Here is a 21,155-nt window from a genome sequence, read left to right on the forward strand (position 1 = left end):
GCTGGGCCTGGGCGCCTGCGGCGGGGCCTTCGGGCTGCCGGGCGCGTTGGAGGAGCTGCGCGGCCGGGGGCCCGCGTCCACTCTGGGCTCCGCTTTGGCGCTCTTTTCCGGGCTTCCCAAGCCGAAGCGGCTCTCCGCGACACCTGGGTGCAGCTTGGGCACTGAAATGAAAACGGGCACAAAGAACACACTTTATGTAAAAATCCGAGGCGGCGGAAACTGATCCCTGGGGGGGTGGGGGGGGAGCTCGCTCTTGGAGCCAGGCACGCTGGCGGAGGACGACAGCGCTCCGTGGGAAAGTGCTGGCCATGGCGGTGCTCTTCCGATCATTCCTCCGCCCCCACCCCCGCTGCCCCACACGTGCGCGCCGAGTTCAAGTGCATCCACTGTCCTGCTAACGCCCGTGGAGGGCACGCGCTGGGGGCGCTAGCCGCCCACCTTCCTCGGGCCTGGCACCGGGTACCGAGCCGGGTCCGGCCGCCCTGGTGGCTCGGTCCTGGCCCAGCCGCGGCAGACAGGGGTCCGGCGCAGGTCCTCAGTGACGAGGGCTGCTCCGACACCGGTAACCCGGAATTTAGCGAGAACCGCCTGAAGGTCACCTTGTCTCGCGCCTCGGCCCTGTTGCTGCCTGAGGCGTCTAGACGACAGGAACAAGCTGGTTAAATATGTGCCGTATTCCAGCTCTCACGGCAGGAAGATTCCGAAGCTCAACACAGGGCTTTCAGACAGCCAAGTGCGGTCTTTTGTGCAGTTTGTAAGTGACTCTTGGGTTTCCATCAAATCTGCCTTATGCTTTTACTACGCCTGCAAAGGACACTGGGGCCAAGAGAACAGTCCCTCGTGTCAAACAAATGGGCCACCTTCCACCTACCGTCTATGGCTTCTCAGCCCCGCCCCCGCCTCCCCTGCTCCTCCAATGCCCACCGCTGGGGAGCGCCTCTCAAAGAAACTTCTTCCCTTTGGGCAACTGGAACAGGTGCCCTGTGCAGGCACATGGTTGCAGGGGTGGAGACGGGACATGTCCCCGGCAGGCCTTTCCTGCAAGCTGAGAACCCGCGACGCGGAAACCCACTCTCACGTCCCGTTTTCATTTTTCTTCTGCGAAGGACGTGAGACTCCCAGAACCAGACGCTGAGCGTGCTTCCTGGGAGGCCGGTGGTCCAGCCCTACTTACCCGCCCCGCCTCCGTCCGACCGTTCTGTGCTGCCCAGGCTGGAAGAGTCCTGAGAGACGGCGTCATTCCCAAGCTTCTAGAAAATTCAAGCACAGCACCCCCCCAGTGCATTTTTGTTTAAAATGTAAGAAAAAGAACAAAGATAATAAATGACAGCAAATAATGGCCCCTTGGCCCATGTCATATGGACCGTGTCCGGCCGTCTCCCTGAGGGCCTCCTTGTGGGCACAGCTGTGATGCACGTTGTGTTCTGTGTTCACAGCCAGGCCTCGGGGGACCCGAGTATGTGCAGGTCCCTGCTTACAGGTATGTGGGTTCAGGGGAAGCCGGTGGGCTTGGTGACGGCTCCTGTTTCCTGTTTTTTTGTTTTTTTTCTGGAACACCTGTGTGTTCTCTGCAGCCCCGATGCTCCCAGCAACGGGGCACGGACGCCCTGTGAGCAGACAGGACTCTCTCCAAACTGGGTTCCAACAATCAAGTGTTAAAAGCAGTGGAAACCTTTTCAATTCGACATACAAAGTAGGGGAAAGGGGGCCTCACACAGGCAGGGTCCCCCTTGCCACAGAGTCAGAACCCCTGTGGTTCTGGAAGCAACGGAGGACCAGGCAGGAATTAATGAAAAAACCCCAAAACTTCAGGTGAAGGGGTTTGTGACGACCAAGGCGGGGAAGGTGGTCTCAGCCGAAGCTGACTTGTGAGGCGGGAATCAGCCTCTGGTGGGGCAGAAAGTCCCAAGACCCAGGCTTTTAGATACAAAGTTGTATGTAAAGAGAAGTCTAGTGTTTGCTTCCAAGAACCCTACTGACAAGGATGGTCTGCACCTACCTCGCGTCTAAAAACACAAATAAGGAGGGTGGGTGGAAGTGGGGGAGGGGGCTGGGAGGTGAGGGAGGGGGCGCCGAGGATTCCCAGGGCAGCCTAACCTTCGCCGGCCCCCATCCTGCTCCACTCAACATGTCTGACAAACCTGAAAAGCAAGTATCTGCTGGCAGTTCCTAGTTTTCGGGTATTTTCGATGACAAAGGAGGGATTATTTGAAGCACGGATGAGACCTGACCCATTTACCACACTGACCGCTGGCCACGGCATACACGCGCCAGGAGTGCGGGTGCCAAGAACTTTCTCAGCAAGACTGCGGATGCTCCCCTACGAAGGCTGGTCTCCGAGAAGCGGCGTGCACCCAAGCTCCACAGCTGGAACAGGCACACTGTCCGGCATCGCTACGGAAAAGTGATCCCGAGGACAGGAAGCGCCGCGCCAGGCCCGCAGGAAGGAGAGCCCTGGGCGCGGCTGCAAGGGGAACACTAGCCAAGAAATCCCCCGCGTGGACCAGCAGGGGGCGCCCGAGCCCTTGACCGGAGCGGTCAGGAGGCGGGGCCTAACCAGTCCCCAAAGCCGAGCACCTCTCCTGGCAGAGAAGGCGGGGGCGCCGCTATCTGGGCTCAAAAACAAGACGATGGACTATTTAAACGCGGCCGGGGTGGGCACACACGGAAGGAGACGCGGCCTCTCAGGCCAGAGGCATGAGTGCCGGGCGTCCCGCTTGCATTTAAAATGTAATCCTGGGCGGGGGGGGGGGGGGGCTGCCCGACTTTGGCTCAGGTCATGATCTAGGGGTTCTTGAGTTCGAGCCCTGCATCAGGCTCTGAGCTGGAGCCTGCTTGGGATTCTGTGTCTTCCTCTCTCTTTACCGCTCCCCTGTTCCTGCTCTCGTTCTCTCTCTCTCTTCTCAAAAACAAATAAACATGAAAAATATTTAAAAAAAATAAAATATAACCTTGGGGTGGTTCAGTATTACTGTTTCCTTCCCGGCTTCCCCAAGCAGTCAACAAATGTCAAAAATTACTCTGCGGAGCAAGGATGAAATACAGCCCAGGCAGCTGACCGGGGTGGGGGTGGGGGGCCCCAGAAGAAAAGGCTGGCTTCTAAGCCGTTACTACTTGGTCCCCTCCCTTGCTCATGAGTGAGAAGTGCTCTGTCTTCATTTTCATGGTTCTTTTTCTTTAAACCCATGCATTAAATGTGACTAGTGTCAAGAAAATTATTCAAGAGTGAAGACACCATACATTTTTTTTACTCAACTGTCTATTGACCATTGGCGCTGAATGCTGACTTTAAGAATACAGTCATGGAATTTTAGGGGAAAATATCCTTATACTAATTTTTGGAAACATTTATTACTATTATTCTGACAGATAACCCATGACTGGTTTGAATTTTAAGTATCACCGCACCTCATTTATTGCGCTTTGCAGATACTGTGTGTTTTACAAACCGAAGGTTCGCGCACTGCCGTGCGGAGCCAGCCTGTGGGCACCAGTGCTCCAGCTGCATTTGCTCACCTTGGGTCCCTGTGTCACGTTTTGGTAATTCGTACATTTCAAACTCCTCCATCACGGTCATATTTGTTAAGGTGACGTGTGCTCAGTGATACCTCTCTTGTAACCGTCAGTGGCGCCCCCGTAAGGCAGTGACCTTATTGATAAATGTCGTCCGTATTCTGACAGCCCCCCTGAGCAGCTGTCCCCCTCTCTCTCCAGCGCCTCAGGTCTCCGTAGTCCCCGAGACACAACGGCATGGAAATCAGGCCAGTAAGTAACCTACATCGGCCTCTAAGTGTTCCAGAGGAAAGAGTGTGGCATCTCACTTTAAATCAAAAGCTAGACGTGGATAAGCTCAGTGAGGAAGGCACCCTGAAAGGCGGGACAGGCCGACAGCCAGGCCTCCCGTACCGCGCTGTTGGCCAAGCTGTGAACGCAAAGGAAAAGTTAAAAATGTAACTCCAGGGGCGCCTGGATGGCTCAGTCATGGTCTAGGTTTTGGCTCAGGTCATGATCTCAGTGGTTCATGGGTTTGAGCCCTGCATCGGGCTCTGCACTGACAGCACGGAGGCTGCTTGGGATTCTCCCTCTCTCTCTCCCCCTCTCTCTCTCTCTCTGCTCCTTCCCCTGCTCTCTCTCACTCTCTCTCAAAATAAATAAACTTGAAAAAATGTAACTCCACCGAACACATGAATGATAAGAAGTGAAACAGCCTTACTGCTGACATGGGGAGACGCTGCGTGGTCTGGAGAGAAGACAAAGCAGCCCCAACATTTCTTTAAGCCGAAGTGTGGTCCAGAGCAAGGCCCTGACTCTCTTCGGTTCTGTGAAGGCTGTGAGAGGCTGCCTTCAGTACCCGCCACCCCGATCGGCCAGCAGCCATCAACGTGGAGGCAAGACCTGCCACCAGCAAGCTCGGACGACAGTGAGCACTTGGTATCCATCAACGACTTTAAAATTAAGGTGCGTCCACTGTGTTTTTAGACACAATGCCAGTACACTTCATACCCTGCAGTATTGTGCAAACATAACCTTCTATGTACTGGGAAACCCAAAATTCATTTGACTCACTTATTGCGATGTTAACGTTATTGTGTTGGTCCAGAGCCAAAGCCACAATATCTCGGAGGCCCGCCTGTATGAAGGATTTTTATTATTGGTGTTGTTTTTAAAAGACACTAGATGGCACTATAAACAAAGAGACTTCTAAACCATAGGAATTTTGTCACTTTGAGCCAATATATGTATCAAATCCAAAGTACATGGAGAAAACCCTCTAGCGCCTCCCCATCTTCCTACCAAAAAGCAGCTGTTCATCAATGAAAACAGTGATAAAATAAACAGCTCGTTAGTGAAAACAGCACGTTCACTGTTGTAAAGAAATTCTATAAAACGGATTGAAATTTAAACATTTCCTTGGGCGTCTGACTTGCCAATGATCCAGTCACAGAATTCTTGCTGAATTAGCAGAACACAGTTACCCGGTCCCCTCTGCACCCGTCCGTAAGGGGCAGTGAGCGAGGCAGGAGGGACGTCTCGCTAGGAAAGTGCTGGATACCCACAGGGCTGGCTGGAGGGCTATGGTAAATCCTGTGTGATGTAGGACTTAACGAAAAAAATAATCAGTTGTTAAGTAATAGAAAACAGCCCTCCGCAACCTAGTAATATAATATACTTGGAGTAACTTTCTAAAACTCAACCGTTTTGCTGGGGCGAATTGTTTTATTCTGACACTTCAAATAAAACAGACGTGCAATTTTCCTTTCTTTGGGAAAGCTGGTTAGATAAAGGAAAAAGAGCTCAGAATAAGGCACAAAACCCAGAACGTGGGTTCACGTGAGCATGTGGACCCCGTGACCACAAGACAGCCACAATCTTTCAAGTAGCTGTAGGAGAAAGGAGAGAGAAAAGGGGAAGAGAAAAACCCACCGTTGTATATTTTAAAGGATGTTCGGAGAGCAAATGATGCTTTGAGTCAGAGTTTGGGGGGCCTTGGCCATTTTTAAACGATCATGTTTTTCTTCGGAGCAATCGACAATGTGTCTCAATGATCAAATATCCAATCAAAGTTAACATAAAACCTTGCCTTTCTTGTTTTCTGACTTGCAAACCTGGCACAGAGCAAGGAATTTTTGGGCTTGGAAAAGGGGACAAAATTATGAAAATAACCTGAAAAGCAGATCTACTTTATATAATTAGAATCTGGTTTCAGTATTCTTTAATTAAAAAAAGTTTTTTTAATGATTATTTTTAAGATATAGAGAGCATGAGCAGAGGAGGGGCAGACAGAGAGACACACAGAATCTGAATCAGGCTCCTGGCTCTGAGCTGTCAGCACAGAGCCCGAAGCGGGACTCGAACTTGGGATGATACTATCGTGACTGAGGCCAAAGTTGGACGCTTAACTGACTGAGCCACCCAGGCACCCCAGATGTTTTTTATTAAGTGGTCTCTACGACACCTGACATGGGGCTTGAACTCACAACCCTGAGATCAAGAGTCATACGTTCAGCCGACAGAACCATCCGGGTGCCCCCCTGGTTTCAGTCCTTTTACCTGCTTCTGTTCGTTCATCTCTGGGCACCCTGAGGTCTCTGTCTGGACTCAGCATACCCCGCCTTCTCCCCAGATTTGAGCATTTCCCCAGAACAGACGTCCATAGTTCTCTGCAGGAAGCACCTCGCAGGGGGGAAGGTGGCGGGCTCTCCACCAATGACTTCCCTCCCTGCGGAGGTCCCAGTGCCTGAGGGAAAGCACAGCCCTGATGCCCTGCGCTCTTTGGGAAAAAGTCTACTGTTCTTGGATTTGTATTCAACCAGACGGGCGATCTCAGACCTCCCTGGCCCAGGAACACCGAGCGGGAGCACTACCCCAGAGAGGACCACGGGGGAAGGAAGGCGCCCTCACCTTCTGCGCCCAGGCGGCTCTCCTCTCCTGCTTGGCCTTCATCTCTGCCAGCAGCCCACTGCCCATCACCTGGACGCCGTACCTCCGGCCGGCCTGCGGGCTGCTCTTGCTGTCATTGCGGTCCGCCCGCCCCGCCTCCTCCCCTGCGCTCTCCTCCAGGCCGTCGGGCGTTTTGATCTCCTCCTGCCGCTCAGAACCCCCATTGGGCTCTGCTGGCTTCGTGTCCTTCCTGGGCGCGTCTGAGGCTGGACTTCTGATGGCCCCTTTCGGCGAGGAGGGCTCGTCCGTCATCAGGACCGTCGGGGGCCGCTCCGTTTTGGACCGGGATTTGATTAGGTTGAGAAAGCCACTCTTCCGAGAATCTCGCTTTTTCTTCTCGTCTCCTCCTTCACCCAGCTCGTGGGACTCCGAGCCCCGTGCTGCTGCTCGCCTGCGATTCAGAAGAACACACCCTGTGGTTTCTGCTGTAAGCAGAGTTCTAGCAAGAATCGGTCAAAACAAACATACGGAGATGGCTGCTTACAGGGCATTTAAAAATGTTCATTTCAGTCACTGCACTTGGTAAACAGAAGTGTGGAATGTTGTCATCACAGTCACAGGGGAGGGGACTGAGGCGCCACCAATGAAGAAGATGACTAGCAGCAGAGATGAGGTGTTTCTGTCCGTATTTATTTTAGTTTTTTAAAATGTTCATTTATTTTTGAGAAACAGAGCATGAGCAGGGGAGGGGCAGAGACAGAGGGAGACAAAGAATCCGAAGCAGGCTCCAGGCTCTGAGCCAGCAGCACAGACCCCAAAGTGGGGTTCAAACTCACAGACCCCAAGTGCATGACCTGAGTCAAAGTTGGATGCTCGACAGACTAAGCCACCCAGGTGCCCCTACGTGTTTCTGTATTTAAATGCTCTGTTCAACGCCTAACTTCCGGAAGCTGGCTCCTCAAAGACCTAGGTGGGCGACAGCCTTCCTGGATTTGACTGGTACTAAAAAGGGGCAGATTTCCCCATAAGCACCTGGAGTCCCTGCAAGATCACTAGGTACCACCGAGGTCCCGCCCTACTGCTCCACCCAGAGACGCAGAAGGCAACCGAAAGAGGTAACAGAGACTGTGAGCTTTGGGAGAGAGTTGTATGCAAGAGAACACACACACACACACACACACACACACACACACTGGAGTATTAGTCAGCAATCAAAAAGAATGAAATCTTGCCATTTGCAACTACACGGATGGACCTGGAGGGTATTAGGTTAAGTGAAATTAGTCAGAAAAAGACAAACGTCATATGGCTTCACTCATATGAGGACCTTAAGATACAAAACAGATGAACATAAGGGAAGGGAAGCAAATATATAAAAATAGGAAGGGGGGCAGAAGCCTAAGAGACTCTTAAATATGGAGAACAGAGGGGTACTGGAGGGTTGTGGCAGGGGGCATGGGCTAAATGGGTAATGGGCATTAAGGAATCTCTTCCTGAAATCATGGTTGCACCATTTGCTACCTCACTTGGATGTAAGTTAAAAAAAAATGAATTAAATTTAAAAAGAGAAGTTGCTCTTTCAGAAGAGACATTGATATTTACAAGAGAAATCTCCTTTGTAAGGGCGTCTCCTCTGGGGAGCAGGAAGAGGGGGAGCTAAATTTCTAGAAATTACCAGTGGAGAAGGCACAGACTTCAGTGTTCACACAGCCTTGTCCTGGTCATGTCCTGGTGAGCTCCAAAACCTGCTCTCCACCCCCCACCCCAACATCTTCCCTTGGCCTTCAGCTGAAAATGGTACTTAACATGGTGCCTTGGGCCATTCTGGAGAGCTGCTCAGATTTTCTGGGTCTCTCCCATGCGGATGGGAGGTATACAGGTTCCTGAAGTTCTTTCCTTTCTTTTTGGTGGGGGGGGGAGAGAGAGAGAGAGAGAGAGAGGGAGGGAGGGAGAGAGAGAGAATCCCAAGCAGGCTCCATGCCTAGCATGAGCCTGACACAGGGCTCAATCTTGATCCCATGACCCTGGATCACGACCTAAGCTGAAATCAGGACTCAAATGCTCAAATGACTGAAGCACAGAAACCCCATGCTCCTGAACTTCTGTTTCGTTTTTCCTCCGTTAGGCTGTCTTGTATTAGCGGTCTCAGCCTAGCAAGGCCTGTCTCAGCCAAGAGCCTAGAAGGGTAGAGAGAAAATTATTTTTCTTCCCCTACAATCCCAGGAAAGCCTGCCTATTGGGACTGTGAGACTCGCAGCCCCTTTCTCTTATTCTGGATCCTAGAATGGGGTGGCCAGGTTCATGGCCTCCAGGCAGAAGATCAAATTTCCCAACAAGCCCAAGAGAAAAGACTTGAAGATTCTGAAAATCAGGGAGACTCCCATCCAGCAAAATGGCCCAAGACAGGTGCCCTATATTGAAGTCCAAGGCTCTACCTGTTGCCAGATGAACCGGGAGACCCTGTACCCTTAGCCCGGTCCGTCCCAAAGAGGTCACCAAATACTCTCGGTCTCCTCATGAGAAGGACTTCAAGGGCAGATGCACACAGCGGAGAAGCGACACACACAGGGAAGTTTATTGAAGCCAAAGTACACTCTCGAGGGGCGCCTGGCTGGCTCCATCAGCAGAGCATGCAACTCTTGATCGCGGGGTTGTGAGTTCGAGCCCCACACTGGTTGTAGAGATTACTTAAAAATAAAGTCTTTAAAAAAACAAACCAGGGGCGCCTGGGTGGCTCAGTCAGCTCAGGTCATGATCTCATGGTTTGTAGGTTCAAGCCCCGCGTCGGGCTCTGTGCTGACAGCTCAGAGCCTGGAGCAGCTTCAGATTCTCTGTCTCCCTCTCTCTCTGACCCTCCCCGGCTCGCACGGTCTCTCTCTGTCTCTCAAAAATAAGTAAAAAACATAAAAATAAATAAAAAACAAAACAAGTACGCTCTGGAGATGTGAGCGTGTGAGCCTGAGTGAGTTCAAGTGAGAGCAGTGCGCTGGGGTTTGGGACTCTGTCTCATCTGCAGTTGTTAACAACTTATCCATTACTTGGCAAGGGGGAAGCAAGGTTTGGTGCCTCTTCTTCCTTATTTGGTCAGGGCTTCCTGTCATGGTGCCGCCATTTTGGGTCCCGCTGGTGCACCGGGGCCTCTGGGAGAGCTGCCCTCCAGGGGTCCTCGCAGACCCTAACCGTCTCTAACACACTCAACGACGTCTAAGCTCACTAGTGCCCTGACTCACCCAACAAGCCTAACCGAAAAATGTGACAGCAGAGGTGTAAAACTCAAGGTTGGTAGATCTGGCTGAGGACATCTCTCCGACAGGGGATTAGGGAGGGCGAGTAACAGAAAGAATGAGAAAAGGAGGGAGAAGAGGTAAAACAAAACAGAAACTAGTGGATTGATAGAAGAAACACATAATTTGAATCTTGGATATTTTAAGAAAAAGGACGAAATCATGAAAAACAAAATTCAAGAAAAATTCCAGAGCCAAAGGACATGAATTCTCAGATTAAAATGGTTCCTTAGTGCCTAGGAAATGCATTCAAGTAAAACAAAACAAAAAACCTACCCAGAGCCAAACATCATAAATTTCTGGGAACAAAGAGAAAATACCAAAGGCTTCCAGAAAAGAGTAAAAAGAGAACTAAAGTCACAAAGAATCAGGGTTCATGATGACACGGGTTTGGAGGGACCTCGGGCAGGCTGCCTCAAGGGGGGCGGCTTTGGCATGAGGATTATTTTGAGTCAAAAAGCCATTAAAACCCAGCAGCTTCAGGAAAAGCGCTTTATGGTCCCCCTCAACTGCCTCCAAGAATTTAGATAGAGGGCCTGCTCCAGGAGAGCCGTCACCACGGACAATGCCACCAGGCCGTGAACGGGACTGGTCGATGCGGAGGGAGCCCACAAGGCTTGTCTGGTCAAGGTCCTCTCTTGATCTTGATCAAGGTCCTCTGGACCGAGTGGCTCAGCAGACATGTGTTTACCAAACACTCACTCTTCCAGAAAATTGCATTCCTTCCCTCTGAAGTCCCGGACCCCTGCTTCCTTTTTAGTTCAGAATGACATATACACCTCAGGCTGCTTGGCTGTCGTCGGAATTTCACGTCTTTGTGGATTCCCTGTACAGAATGGCTCTCTTCTTGTCAATCTGTCTCATGTCAATGTGATTCTTAGTCCAGCTAGAAGGACCATGAAGGGGACAGGGCATTCTTGGTCCCTTAAAGGCAGAATCTTTGAGCGACACTAGAAGCCAGAAGGTAATGGGACCAGAATGTCAAGATTCAAAGGTAAAGTGGATCCCAATCTAGAATTCTATATGGAGTCCACTCTTAATCACCATGAAAGACTCTGATGAGTCTCAGAAGCTCCCGTCCCGAGCCGCCCTTCTCAGTAGGAAACCGGAGGTCAAGCCCCGAAATGAGGGAGTGAAAGAAGGAAGGAGAAGACACAGGCAGCGGAGGGCTGAGAAGACAGCAGGGAAGCGGGCCCATGTGCCCCACGGAGCCGGTCAGGCAGCGAGGAAGGACGTGTCCCAGGAGACGAAGTGGAGGGTATCGAACAACTCGAGGGGAGATTTACACCTTTCCTGGAGATTCATGGTGTAGGGCAGTGACAGGAATATGGAAAAGCAAGCAGACGTGAAGGGACCCATTATTCAGCGCAGGGAAAAGAAACAGCCGTAAAGGACAGGAAGCACGATCACGCTATAACTCAGCCGTGGATATTTACATCGTCATAACGGAGTAGACATACTGATCTAACCAACACTTATGATACAACCACGCAGATGGGAGAGGAAAAGAGTGTGTGTGTGTGCGCACGTGTGCGTGTACGTGTGTGTGTGTGTGTGTGGTGGGCAGTCGGGTCACAGTGTGTTGGAGATAAATTATCACCCTGCACAGTGAGAAGTTAACAGTCCTATTTACTATCTAAAACTGAAAAACAGGAAATAGCAAAAACTGTTATTGAAGAATATGGAAGCAAAAACAAAAAATAAACAGCTAAAAGCATAGGAATTAATTGCCTCTGGGGAATAAAGTGTGGGGAAAGAAATAATGGAGTTTTGTTTTCTGGGTTTTGTTTCTTGGTGTTTTGTTTTGTTGTCTTTTGGTACAAAGCTTTGTACAGCATCTGGCATTTTATTTTATTTTTTAAAAATATTTTTAATGTTTATTTCTGACAGAGAGAGAGAGAGAGAGAGAGAGAGAGAGAGAGAGAGAACAAGGAAGGGGCAGAGAGAGAGGGAGACACAGAATCTGAAGCAGGTTCCAGACTCTGAGCCGTCAGCACAGAGCCTCACGCGAGGCTCAAACTCTAGAACCGTGAGATCATGACCTGAGCTGAAGTTGGAGGTTTAACCAGCTGAGCCACTCAGGCATCCCAACATCTGGCATTTTAAACTATGAGCGTTTATAACTTTGATTTTCAAACTTTCTTCATATAGCTTGCCGATTTATCTATGCCTAGCCCGTTACACATCAATTTTTATGAAACAAAATGAAATGGAAAAAAAATAAAAACTTCTAGTAGATGCCATCATTATTTGATGACAACTGGTGTCTAATTCTATGTCTGTGCACCGGAACATACTCCCAGAGCAGTATCTTTGTAGAGGGTGGACTGTCCACCTTGTAAATATGCCCAACTCTCATTCAGAGCCTGTTACAGAAGAAGGCATCATACGGATGCAGGAATTCACACAGAAGCAGGTGGAACACAAATGGCTCAGACCAAATGTGCATAAACTGCTCCACAGATGATGTATCGACTTCTGAATGTGCGGCCGCGGGTCTGCGGTTTGCAGGGATATGGGCCAAAACGGTCTAAATTCACTCAGGCAGCTGAGACTGAAGGCAGGACTACGGGTTCCAGGCTGTGTCAGACCCTGAGGTCACAGTGAACGGTCAGACCTGGGTGTTCTGAAAAGCAGCGTTTCCAGGGGGAAAACATGACTTGAAAGCAAATCATGAAAAGGGACTTTCCAGTTCACTCTGTTTATGTTGGTCTCACTTGAATCTTTTACACGGACACTACACCTGTCCATTCCTCATACTGTGAAAAAATGTAAAACTGAAGAAATGCTCAACGGGTGATATGGGCCCTAACAGAAAAGAAAAGCGTTGAGTCAGCAGGAGAGAAAGAGCAATTAATCTCGGGGTGGGAGAGGGGCCGTCCTGGGACAGCTTCAAAGAGTAAGTGACATTTGAGCTGGTTCTCGAAGGATGGGGGCACCACGCCTCTCCCAGGATGCCAAGCTGCAAGGCCAGCGTCAAAGAGGACAAATAACTGGGTCCTGAAGCTTACAACGTGCAGGCAGTTATTCTGTGACAGGTGTAAAAGCTTACTTCCAACTCGCCATCCTGCTGAGGCAAGATAAGGCACGTCCCTCTGCGGAATGGACGGGTTTCCTCCCTACCGGGTCCCAGCCTGCCCTCCCTCGGCTTCTCAGGATGGTTTCAATTCACCCCTGGGTTGGACGGCTCAAGGTGAAGAATGCCTCACAGACACAAATCCACGTGAAGAGCGTATCTGGGGACAGATCTGCATTTTGCAGGTTAAATAACTGCGCTGGGGGTTAAATAACTGGGTACCAATCACGCTTAACGCCTGGAGTGTCTCGGGTGAGACGATTGTTAGTAAAAGGTCATAAAAGAACGATCTTTTAAGGAAACACGACTCAGGAATAAGAAAATGAAGACACGTCTCAGAAGATGCTCTGGCAGCCTCTTCGCTAACTCTGTTGCCACTGTGACGCCGTCTCCTGAAGCCGTGGCGTTTAGCAACAATACGGGGACCCCCACGTACATCAGATTATGAACATGGAGCCTCTAGAAATCAGTAATGTGAGCCGTCGAAGGGATCCACGTGACGGGGATAAAGCCCTAAAAAAATACCTTGGTATGTTCTGTGGTCTATTTTAGAATAGGACAATGGTTCTCAAACTTAAGCATGCCTCAGTTTACCCTGGGGGCTTAGAGTACGGATGGCCTGGTCCCACATCTGATTCAGTGGGTCTGGGGTAGTGGCTTGAGAATTTGCATTTTTAATAAGTTCCCAGTCGACAGAGAGAATGGCTGGTCTGGCGAGCACATTTTGCAAACCATGCGAAGAGCAAATCCCATGTAATACTTGTAAATACAACACATAAACCTTGGGTTAGTAAGTTGAATTGCAACCTGGCAATTTGCAGGTGAATTAAACAGTATTATTAGTGAAACGACTCTGAACTCACTTGGAATCCATCTTGGTCACCTTCTTGGTGAAAAATTCATCCACACCTTCGTCCACTCTCCCCATGAGACCGTTCTGCTCCCCGTCTTGAGGGACTGTGCTAGCAGCGCAGACCTGCAGACCAAACAAGTGAAACGGCAATTTACAGTCAATGTCACTCAGCAAACATGACGGTCACATTCAAGGCACCGCAACAAGGGCCCAGGAGGGATGGGACTGACTGATCAAGGGCCATGTGTGCTACTAAAAGGGAAATCACGGGCACAACTGGGGCAAGGACAGAAGGAAACAAAGGTGAGGAATCGCCGTGACCGCAGAGCCTGGTGTGGGGTTGACGCTGGCAGGTGCATCACAGGCAGTGGCCGGGAAGAGTCCCGCTTCCTACAGGCAGAGAGAGCATTGCAGGTGAAGAGGGAATGCGCGAGAAAATTCTATAGGTGCCAGGGTCCGAGACTGGAGATGATCCCAGGGCCGCAGGCCAGCAGAGTGCAGGGGATCAACTGCTCAGTGCAAACCCAGGCAGACGCGAACGCTGGCCACTCTGACCCCCTCCCCCGCTTCCTTTCTTTCTTGCAGGAAGAAAAGCCTGATTTCAAGGTTTGCAGAAGCCAAATCCCACAGTTCCATCGCCGGGCCCGTGACAGGTAGGCATGGCGTAGGGTGCACTGCTGGTGAGACAGAAGGGAAATCTGCTACGGGCTCATGGGCACGCTTTCCTGCAGAGGAAGGAGCGTAGTTTTCTGCGTGGTTGTATGTGGCAGGATGTGATGTCTGAGCCACAGCGGCCACCTGGGGCTCGAGGGGGCACAAGGCTGAGGACAAGAGCCAACATGTGGAGGATGACCGGGCAGAGGGCAGAAAGCACTGGGGTGCGTGAGCTTTGCTGCTGAACAAGCCGGTCCTGGATCCAGAGACGTCTGTGTTTCTGGTTGGGAAGATCGGTATTTCTCACTATTTAAGCCATTTTCAGTTGCATATCTCTCATTATCTCTAGCTGAATGAATACTTCCCAACTCATAATACAAGGACCATTGGTAAACAGCCTGAATCTTCCACTAAGGATCTTCCACTAAGGAGTGCGAATTCACTCTGTAGGCAACAGGGACCCCACAAGAGAGTGGCATGGCCCAACCTGTATTTGTTCAGATAATTCTAGAGCAGCATGAAGTTGGAGAAGCCAGGGATTGTAAGTAGGGGAATCTAATTTTTTATTTTTTTTTTAATTTTTTTTTTGTTTTATTTATTTTTGATACTGAGAGAGACAGAGCATGAGAGGGGGAGGGGCAGAGAGAGAAGGAGACACAGAACTGGAAGCAGGCTCCAGGCTCTGAGCTAGCTGTCAGCACAGAGCCGGATGCGGGGCTCGAACCCACAACTGTGAGATCTGAGCCGAAGCCAGAGGCTTAACCGACTGAGCCACCCAGGCGCCCCTAATTTTTTAAAAACACTTATTCATTTTTGAGAGACAGAGACAGAGCATGAACACGCAGGGGGAGAGAGGGAGACACAGAATCCGCGGCAGGCTCCAGGCTCTGAGCTGTCAGCACAGAGCCTGACGTGGGGTTTGAACTCACGAACCATGAGATCACAACCTGAGCTGAAGTTGGACACTTAACCGACTGAGCCACCCAGGCACCCCTGTAAGTAGGGGAATCTGTTCAGGAACACAAAAGAGAGATTCCTGTAATAATCTGGAGGAGACACGAGTACCAAGAAGGCAGGTGCCTCAGATCATGTCGAAGTTTGGAGGCTGGGTGAACGGAAGCCTGGTTCTGGGGAACAGAGGTCCAGGCCCGGATGTGGGGAAGAAGATGACAAGTCCAGTTTCTGACAAGCGTTTGAGGTGCTGTGGGAAACGCACAGTCTGGCGTCCAGCCAACACTCGAAAGCGTGGGTATTGGAGAGAAGCCATAAGGTCAGCAGCTGGCTTTGAATGGAAAACTCACAGTGACCTCAGCAATATGACTGGTTTGCGTCCGCAAGGGTGCATGAGGTTAGTATTTCACACCCACAGGCTGAAGCCCTTGAGAAAGAGCGTGTATCTTGTCCATTCCTTCGGGCACAAGGACAAATTCCCCTGTGGCCACAGAGGGGTGGGGAAGGGACTTCCTGTAATCTGGATCTGCAAGTGTCAAGTTGCCTCTAGGGGGAACATGGCTGAGGTGTGCAAAGACCTGTGCACGCCTCGTTTAAGAAAAGACCAATCATTTGCTTTAGGCGATCACCCACTTTACTCACTGGGAAATCTCCACTATGAAAATGAACGGTGTGTTTGGGTTCATGTTTGTGAACCGCTCAAAGTGCACAGATAACAGACAATAGACAAAAAAAGCCCGTGAAATGTAAGGACAATTCTACTTCTCCTCTGAATGGTGCTTTATACTGGACCAAGGCTTTCCTGTGTATTCTAATACAGTAGAGGACCAGCAAAGTCGCAGGAGTCAGTTATGGCCAGAAAGCTCATGAGTAACTTCTGGCACAAACGATAAAGTAGCAGAGAACTGTTTTCAGCACTTGTCCTCTCGAAGAATGGACAGTGGGATCTCCAGCGAACAAGGGCTCCCTGTGTACAATGCTTCATAGTTTACATGCATCTTGCACCGTATGACTTCATTTTCATTTGTACCTTTTGCACTGAAAAGGATACATAGTTTTATCACAGTTTTTGGTTAGTCACAGGAAACAGGGGCTCAGAGGGTGAGGGGGCCCCCACAGGTCACCTGACTGACGGATGGGCAGGGTAGGAACCCAGGACATATGGTCCTAACACGGGGCCTCTGCCTGGTATGCCCGCGCCTCCCCTCTGAGGCTCCCTCTCAAATTCCCTTTTCCATTCTGAGAAAAAAAATTTTACTTTCTACTAACACACATTTCTCCTCTCAGCCCTTTCTTTTTTTCCTGCTTTGAAACGGAGTTCACAGCTAGTACAGAAAGTTCTCTGGGTCCGGGAGGAGGGACATCAATGGGGTTCAGGGATGGAGGTGCACGGGGCACAGCAAAGCGGTCTGCTCTCCTGCAGGACGAGCGGCTTTCAGGGCTGGATGGACCACAGATGTGGGTCCCCAGGTCGATGCTGTCATTTTAGACATGAAGACACTTGCAAGCAGAGAGGTCACGGGGAGCCCGGTATCACTGGGAGCTCTTCAGTGAGTTTAAAACACATCTTTTAGGATAGAAAGTGGAGATGTCCGCGCCAAGTACGAAGAGCGGCACAAAAACCGGACACAAAAATACAGTTTTCAACAGTTCGAGGCCAAACACACATGTTGTTTTAGCTCAATTTCTCACAAAAGGAAAGGAGGGGACAAAAAGACATCAGAAGTTCTCTGACTCCTACCTGACTTTGGTCTTTCTATCAAGGAGAATACATTTTAGACTAAAAGGTGTAGCACAGGGATGCCCGGGTGGCTCAGTGGGCTAAGCATTCAATTCTCGACTTCGGCTCAGGTCACGGTCTCAGGGTTTGTGAGTTCGAGCCCCACCCTGGGCTCTGTGCTGAGAGTGCGGAGCCTGCTTGGATTCTCTTTTTCCCCTCCCTCCCTCTCTCTCTCTCTCAAAATAAATAAACTTAAAACAATTTAATTAAAAAAATAAAATTATATTTAAAAACGTTTTTAATTTAAAAAATAAAATTAAATTTAAAAAACAAGTACAAAGCGCGGTGTAGTTCCTGGGAGGGGAGAGCGGGAATCGACCCCAGGCCAGCCGCAGCAGAGGCTCTGCTGGCCGTGTCTGACACCCCAGCCGGTGGACTCTGCGCCTCGGGTGCCTGCCTACACGCTGAAAGGACCATTTGCGAATGCTTCGAGGCTAAGCTGGGGATTATGAGGACTAATGACAATCCGACCACCCTCTGCTAGGGATTATGAAGATGAACGCAGCAAGGGGACACTGTGGCGGTGCACCTGGCTTCTGCCAAGAGCTGTCAAATCTCTCGTAATGTCTCCACAGGCCGGATGGGGAGAGACGGGCAGGAAGGAGGGACGATTAGTGTATTATTAGTAACTCTGAACACACACCCCCCCAAGGAGGGCTAATTAGCGAGCTACACAGTCCCGGAATCTTACGTGCATACATTAGGCAGTGAGAAACACGAGCAGTGAGAGTTAAGCCATCAAATCAGGAAATCAGGAACCCAAAAGACATAAGATGAAAGAAATATAATAAAAATGTAAGGCAAAGATGAACAAACTTAAGTTAAAAAGCTGATTCTTCAGAAAAAAAAAAAGACTAATGAAAGAGATAGCCTCGCAAAATTAGGAGAGAAGCATTAAAATACATCGGACATGAAAAAACATGGGGTACAGAAACATGATACAGGAGAGATTAAGACGCTGTCAGAATTCTATAAACAACTACATGAACCATCAGACTAAGTGGACAGTATCCTAGGAAAACATCAATGGCCAAAATGGTCTCGAGGAGAATTTAGGTGAGCGGATTAGATCTGTAACAGAAGAAACCAAATCCCTACAAAAGGAATTCTACACATAAGGATCACCTGCACACACGCAACACATCAGGCCCTGAGGGCTTCCCAGGAGAGGAGCAGAAAATCTCTATTATATACAAACTGTCCCAGAGAATACGAAAGGAGGATTTCGAACTAATTTTATGAGAATACTATAATTCTGAAACCGAAAGCAGATGGATGGTCTAGAGAAACATAAGAAAACTATAGATCTCTCGTCTTTATGCACATAGATTTAAAAAATCCCAATAACATGCGGGAAAACAAAGCCCAGCAGTATATTAAAACAAAGAATATACACCTGAAACTGATATCACACTGTATGTTAATTATACTAGGATTAAATTAAAAAGCAAGAATATCATGATGGTTATTAGCCATGGTGTAACATTAGAAAGGTCTGTGACTGCAGTTCCCCACAATAGCAAAATGAAAGAGAAAAATAAATGATCAATTTCCAGCAATGAAGAAAAAGCCAATCAAATTAAGTCATTTTTCATGGGGAAAAAAACAGAAACTAGGAAGGAAGCTTTCTCAACCGATTAAATCACCACAGAAAGGGCTTCCTGAACACCCAGTTTGTGTTCTCTCATTTACTCAGTATCGAAACCCTGACTCACCTGGACTATCAACGTGACCAAGTTAAAAACGTGATCTTCCCAGATGCTCTTGTACCTGAGGCTGGAAATGTGGCTCATTTCTGGACAGTGAGATGTAACATGAAGTATACTAGGACTTCTGGAGAAGTTCAAATTTTCTGAAGTATGTGCCTGCCCCCTTTCCTCTGGGAAATATGAAATATTCTTGAAATATGCTTATAAATAACAGGAGCTTATAGACCTTGCCTGAGTAAGACCAGTATCAGTCACGAGATGGTGCTATCACAAAACTCACTCTCGCCACTTTCACTCAATATAGTACTGAAGGCTCTCGCCACGGCAATCAGACAACAAAAAGAAATAAAAGGTATCCAAATTAGTAAGGAAGAAATAAAACTTTCACTAGATATGATACTACACAAAGAAAAATTGCTAAAGACCCCACCAAATTATTAGAACTGATAAATTCAGTAAGTTTGCAGGATACAAAATCAATCTACAGAAATCTTCTGCATTTCTGTACACTAATAATATTGTAGCAGAAAGAGAAATTAAAAAAACAATCTCAGGGCGCCTGGGTGGTTCAGTCAGTTAAATGGTCGACTTTGACTCAGGTCATGATCTCACTGTTCATGGGTTCGAGCCCCGCGTTGGGCTCTGTGCTGACAGCTCAGAGCCTGGAACCTGCTTTGGATTCTGAGTCTCCCTCTTTCTCTGTTCCTCCTCCACTGTCGGAGCCGCCGAGTTTTGGCTGCCTCAGGCAAGGAGATATCGCTCTCCAGGGAGCAACCAAAAAACAAGATTTATATCTGGAGGCTGGAGAGTGCCATTTCCTGGTCCAAGATTTTGGCGTCGGTCATGCTGGGCCAGACATAGAATGGGCAGGTGCACAAAAGATCAAACCACATTTCGGGTGTGCAGCGTTACGCTTCCCCTCCCCAGCATTTGCAGATGCTAGTCTGCGCGCTTCCCTTTGATGCTGGGTCCGGAGTTTGGAGTTTCATTTTCGGTTTTTTCCCTTTCTCTAATATTCATTTGACTCTGTTACCTGGCAACCTACCCAGGTCAGTTGCCCGCCCCAAAATCCTATATAAGAGGAATTATTTTCTTAATAGAGAGAGAGGCTTGATCGGAAACCGTGTGTGTTGTGTCTTCACTCTCTGCGTCTCCCTCCTGCCCTGTTTTCTGTCCCTCCCTCCCTCAGGATCTAGGACCCGCGAAAAGGTACAGCCGAAGGCCAGGGAGGAGCGCGCAGGGACCTGGCTTCGGCTAAGACAATTGGCGCCTCAACGCGGGGCTCACTGATCGGCTAAGACACTCCACTCACACTCTGTCTCTCTCAAAAATAAATAAACATTAAAAAATTTTTTTAATTCTATTTACAAATGCATCAAAAAGAATAAAATACCTAGGAATAAACTTAACCATGATGGTGAAAGATCTCACTCAAAAACCTATAAAAACGCTGATGAAAAAAACTGAAGATGACAACACAAATGGAAAGACTCATGGATTGGGAAAAACAAATATTGTAGGATGCCCCTACTATTCAAAGAAATCTACAGATTTAATGCTTTCCCTATGAAAATACCAACAGCATTTTTCTAAAAAGTAGAACAAATAAGACTAAAATTTGTATGGAACCACGAAAGACCTCAAATAACCAAAGCAATCTTGAAAAAGAAGAATAAAACTGGAGGTATCCCAATCCCAGATCTCAAGCTATACGGCAAAGCTGTCCTAAGTGAAGCAGGATGGTACCGGCACAGAAACAGACACGTAGATCAATGCAACAGAACAGAGAGCCCAGAAACAAACCCACTATTACATGGCCAATTAACCTTCAATAAAGGAGGCAAGAAGACACGATGAGAAAAAGTCTCCTCAACAAATGGTGTCGGGACAAGAGGCGAGCAACATGCAAAGGCCACTTTCTCACGTCATATACAAAAGTAAACTCAAAATGGATTAAGGACCTAAATGGGAGACTTGAAATCATAAAAATTCTAGAAGACAGAACAGACAATAATTTCTATGACACCGGCCAGAGCAACATTGTTTTAGATACGTCTCCTGAGGCAAGGGAAACAAAAGCAAAAATAAAACCATTGGGATGACATCAAAACAAAAAGCTTCTGCATGGCAGAGGAAATAATCAACAAAATGAAAAGACAACCTACTGAGCAGGAGAATATATTTGCAAATGACATATCCCATAAGGGTTAGGAACAAAACATATATAAAGAACTTCTACAACTCAACACACACACACACACACACACACACACACACACAATCCAGAAGACGTGGACAGACGTTTCTCCAAAGAAGACACGCAGATGGCCACCAGACACATGAAGAGATACTCAACATCACTCATCACCCGGGAAATGCAAAACAGAACCGCCGTGGTATGTTGCCTCGCACGTGTCAAATCAAAACCACAGGAAACAAGTGTTGGTGAGGATGTGGAGGAAAAAAA

At 48.8% G+C, this 21,155-nt stretch overlaps 1 protein-coding gene across 1 annotated transcript in view; it reads right to left on the reverse strand.

Moving 5' to 3' along the window:
• The window catches only part of CARMIL1 (capping protein regulator and myosin 1 linker 1), a 298,331-nt gene that overhangs the window by 12,405 nt on the left and 264,771 nt on the right, over positions 1–21,155 (reverse strand). The window contains exons 32-35 of the mRNA XM_029944967.1: positions 13,605–13,717; positions 6,403–6,832; positions 1,175–1,250; positions 3–161 (exon numbers count right to left, since the gene is read on the reverse strand). Of these exons, the coding sequence (XP_029800827.1) occupies positions 3–161; positions 1,175–1,250; positions 6,403–6,832; positions 13,605–13,717 (778 nt within the window). The remainder of the gene's footprint in view (positions 1–2; positions 162–1,174; positions 1,251–6,402; positions 6,833–13,604; positions 13,718–21,155) is intronic.

The sequence above is a fragment of the Suricata suricatta genome, chromosome 7, assembly GCF_006229205.1.
Source record: "Suricata suricatta isolate VVHF042 chromosome 7, meerkat_22Aug2017_6uvM2_HiC, whole genome shotgun sequence".
Classification (NCBI taxonomy): domain Eukaryota; kingdom Metazoa; phylum Chordata; class Mammalia; order Carnivora; family Herpestidae; genus Suricata; species Suricata suricatta.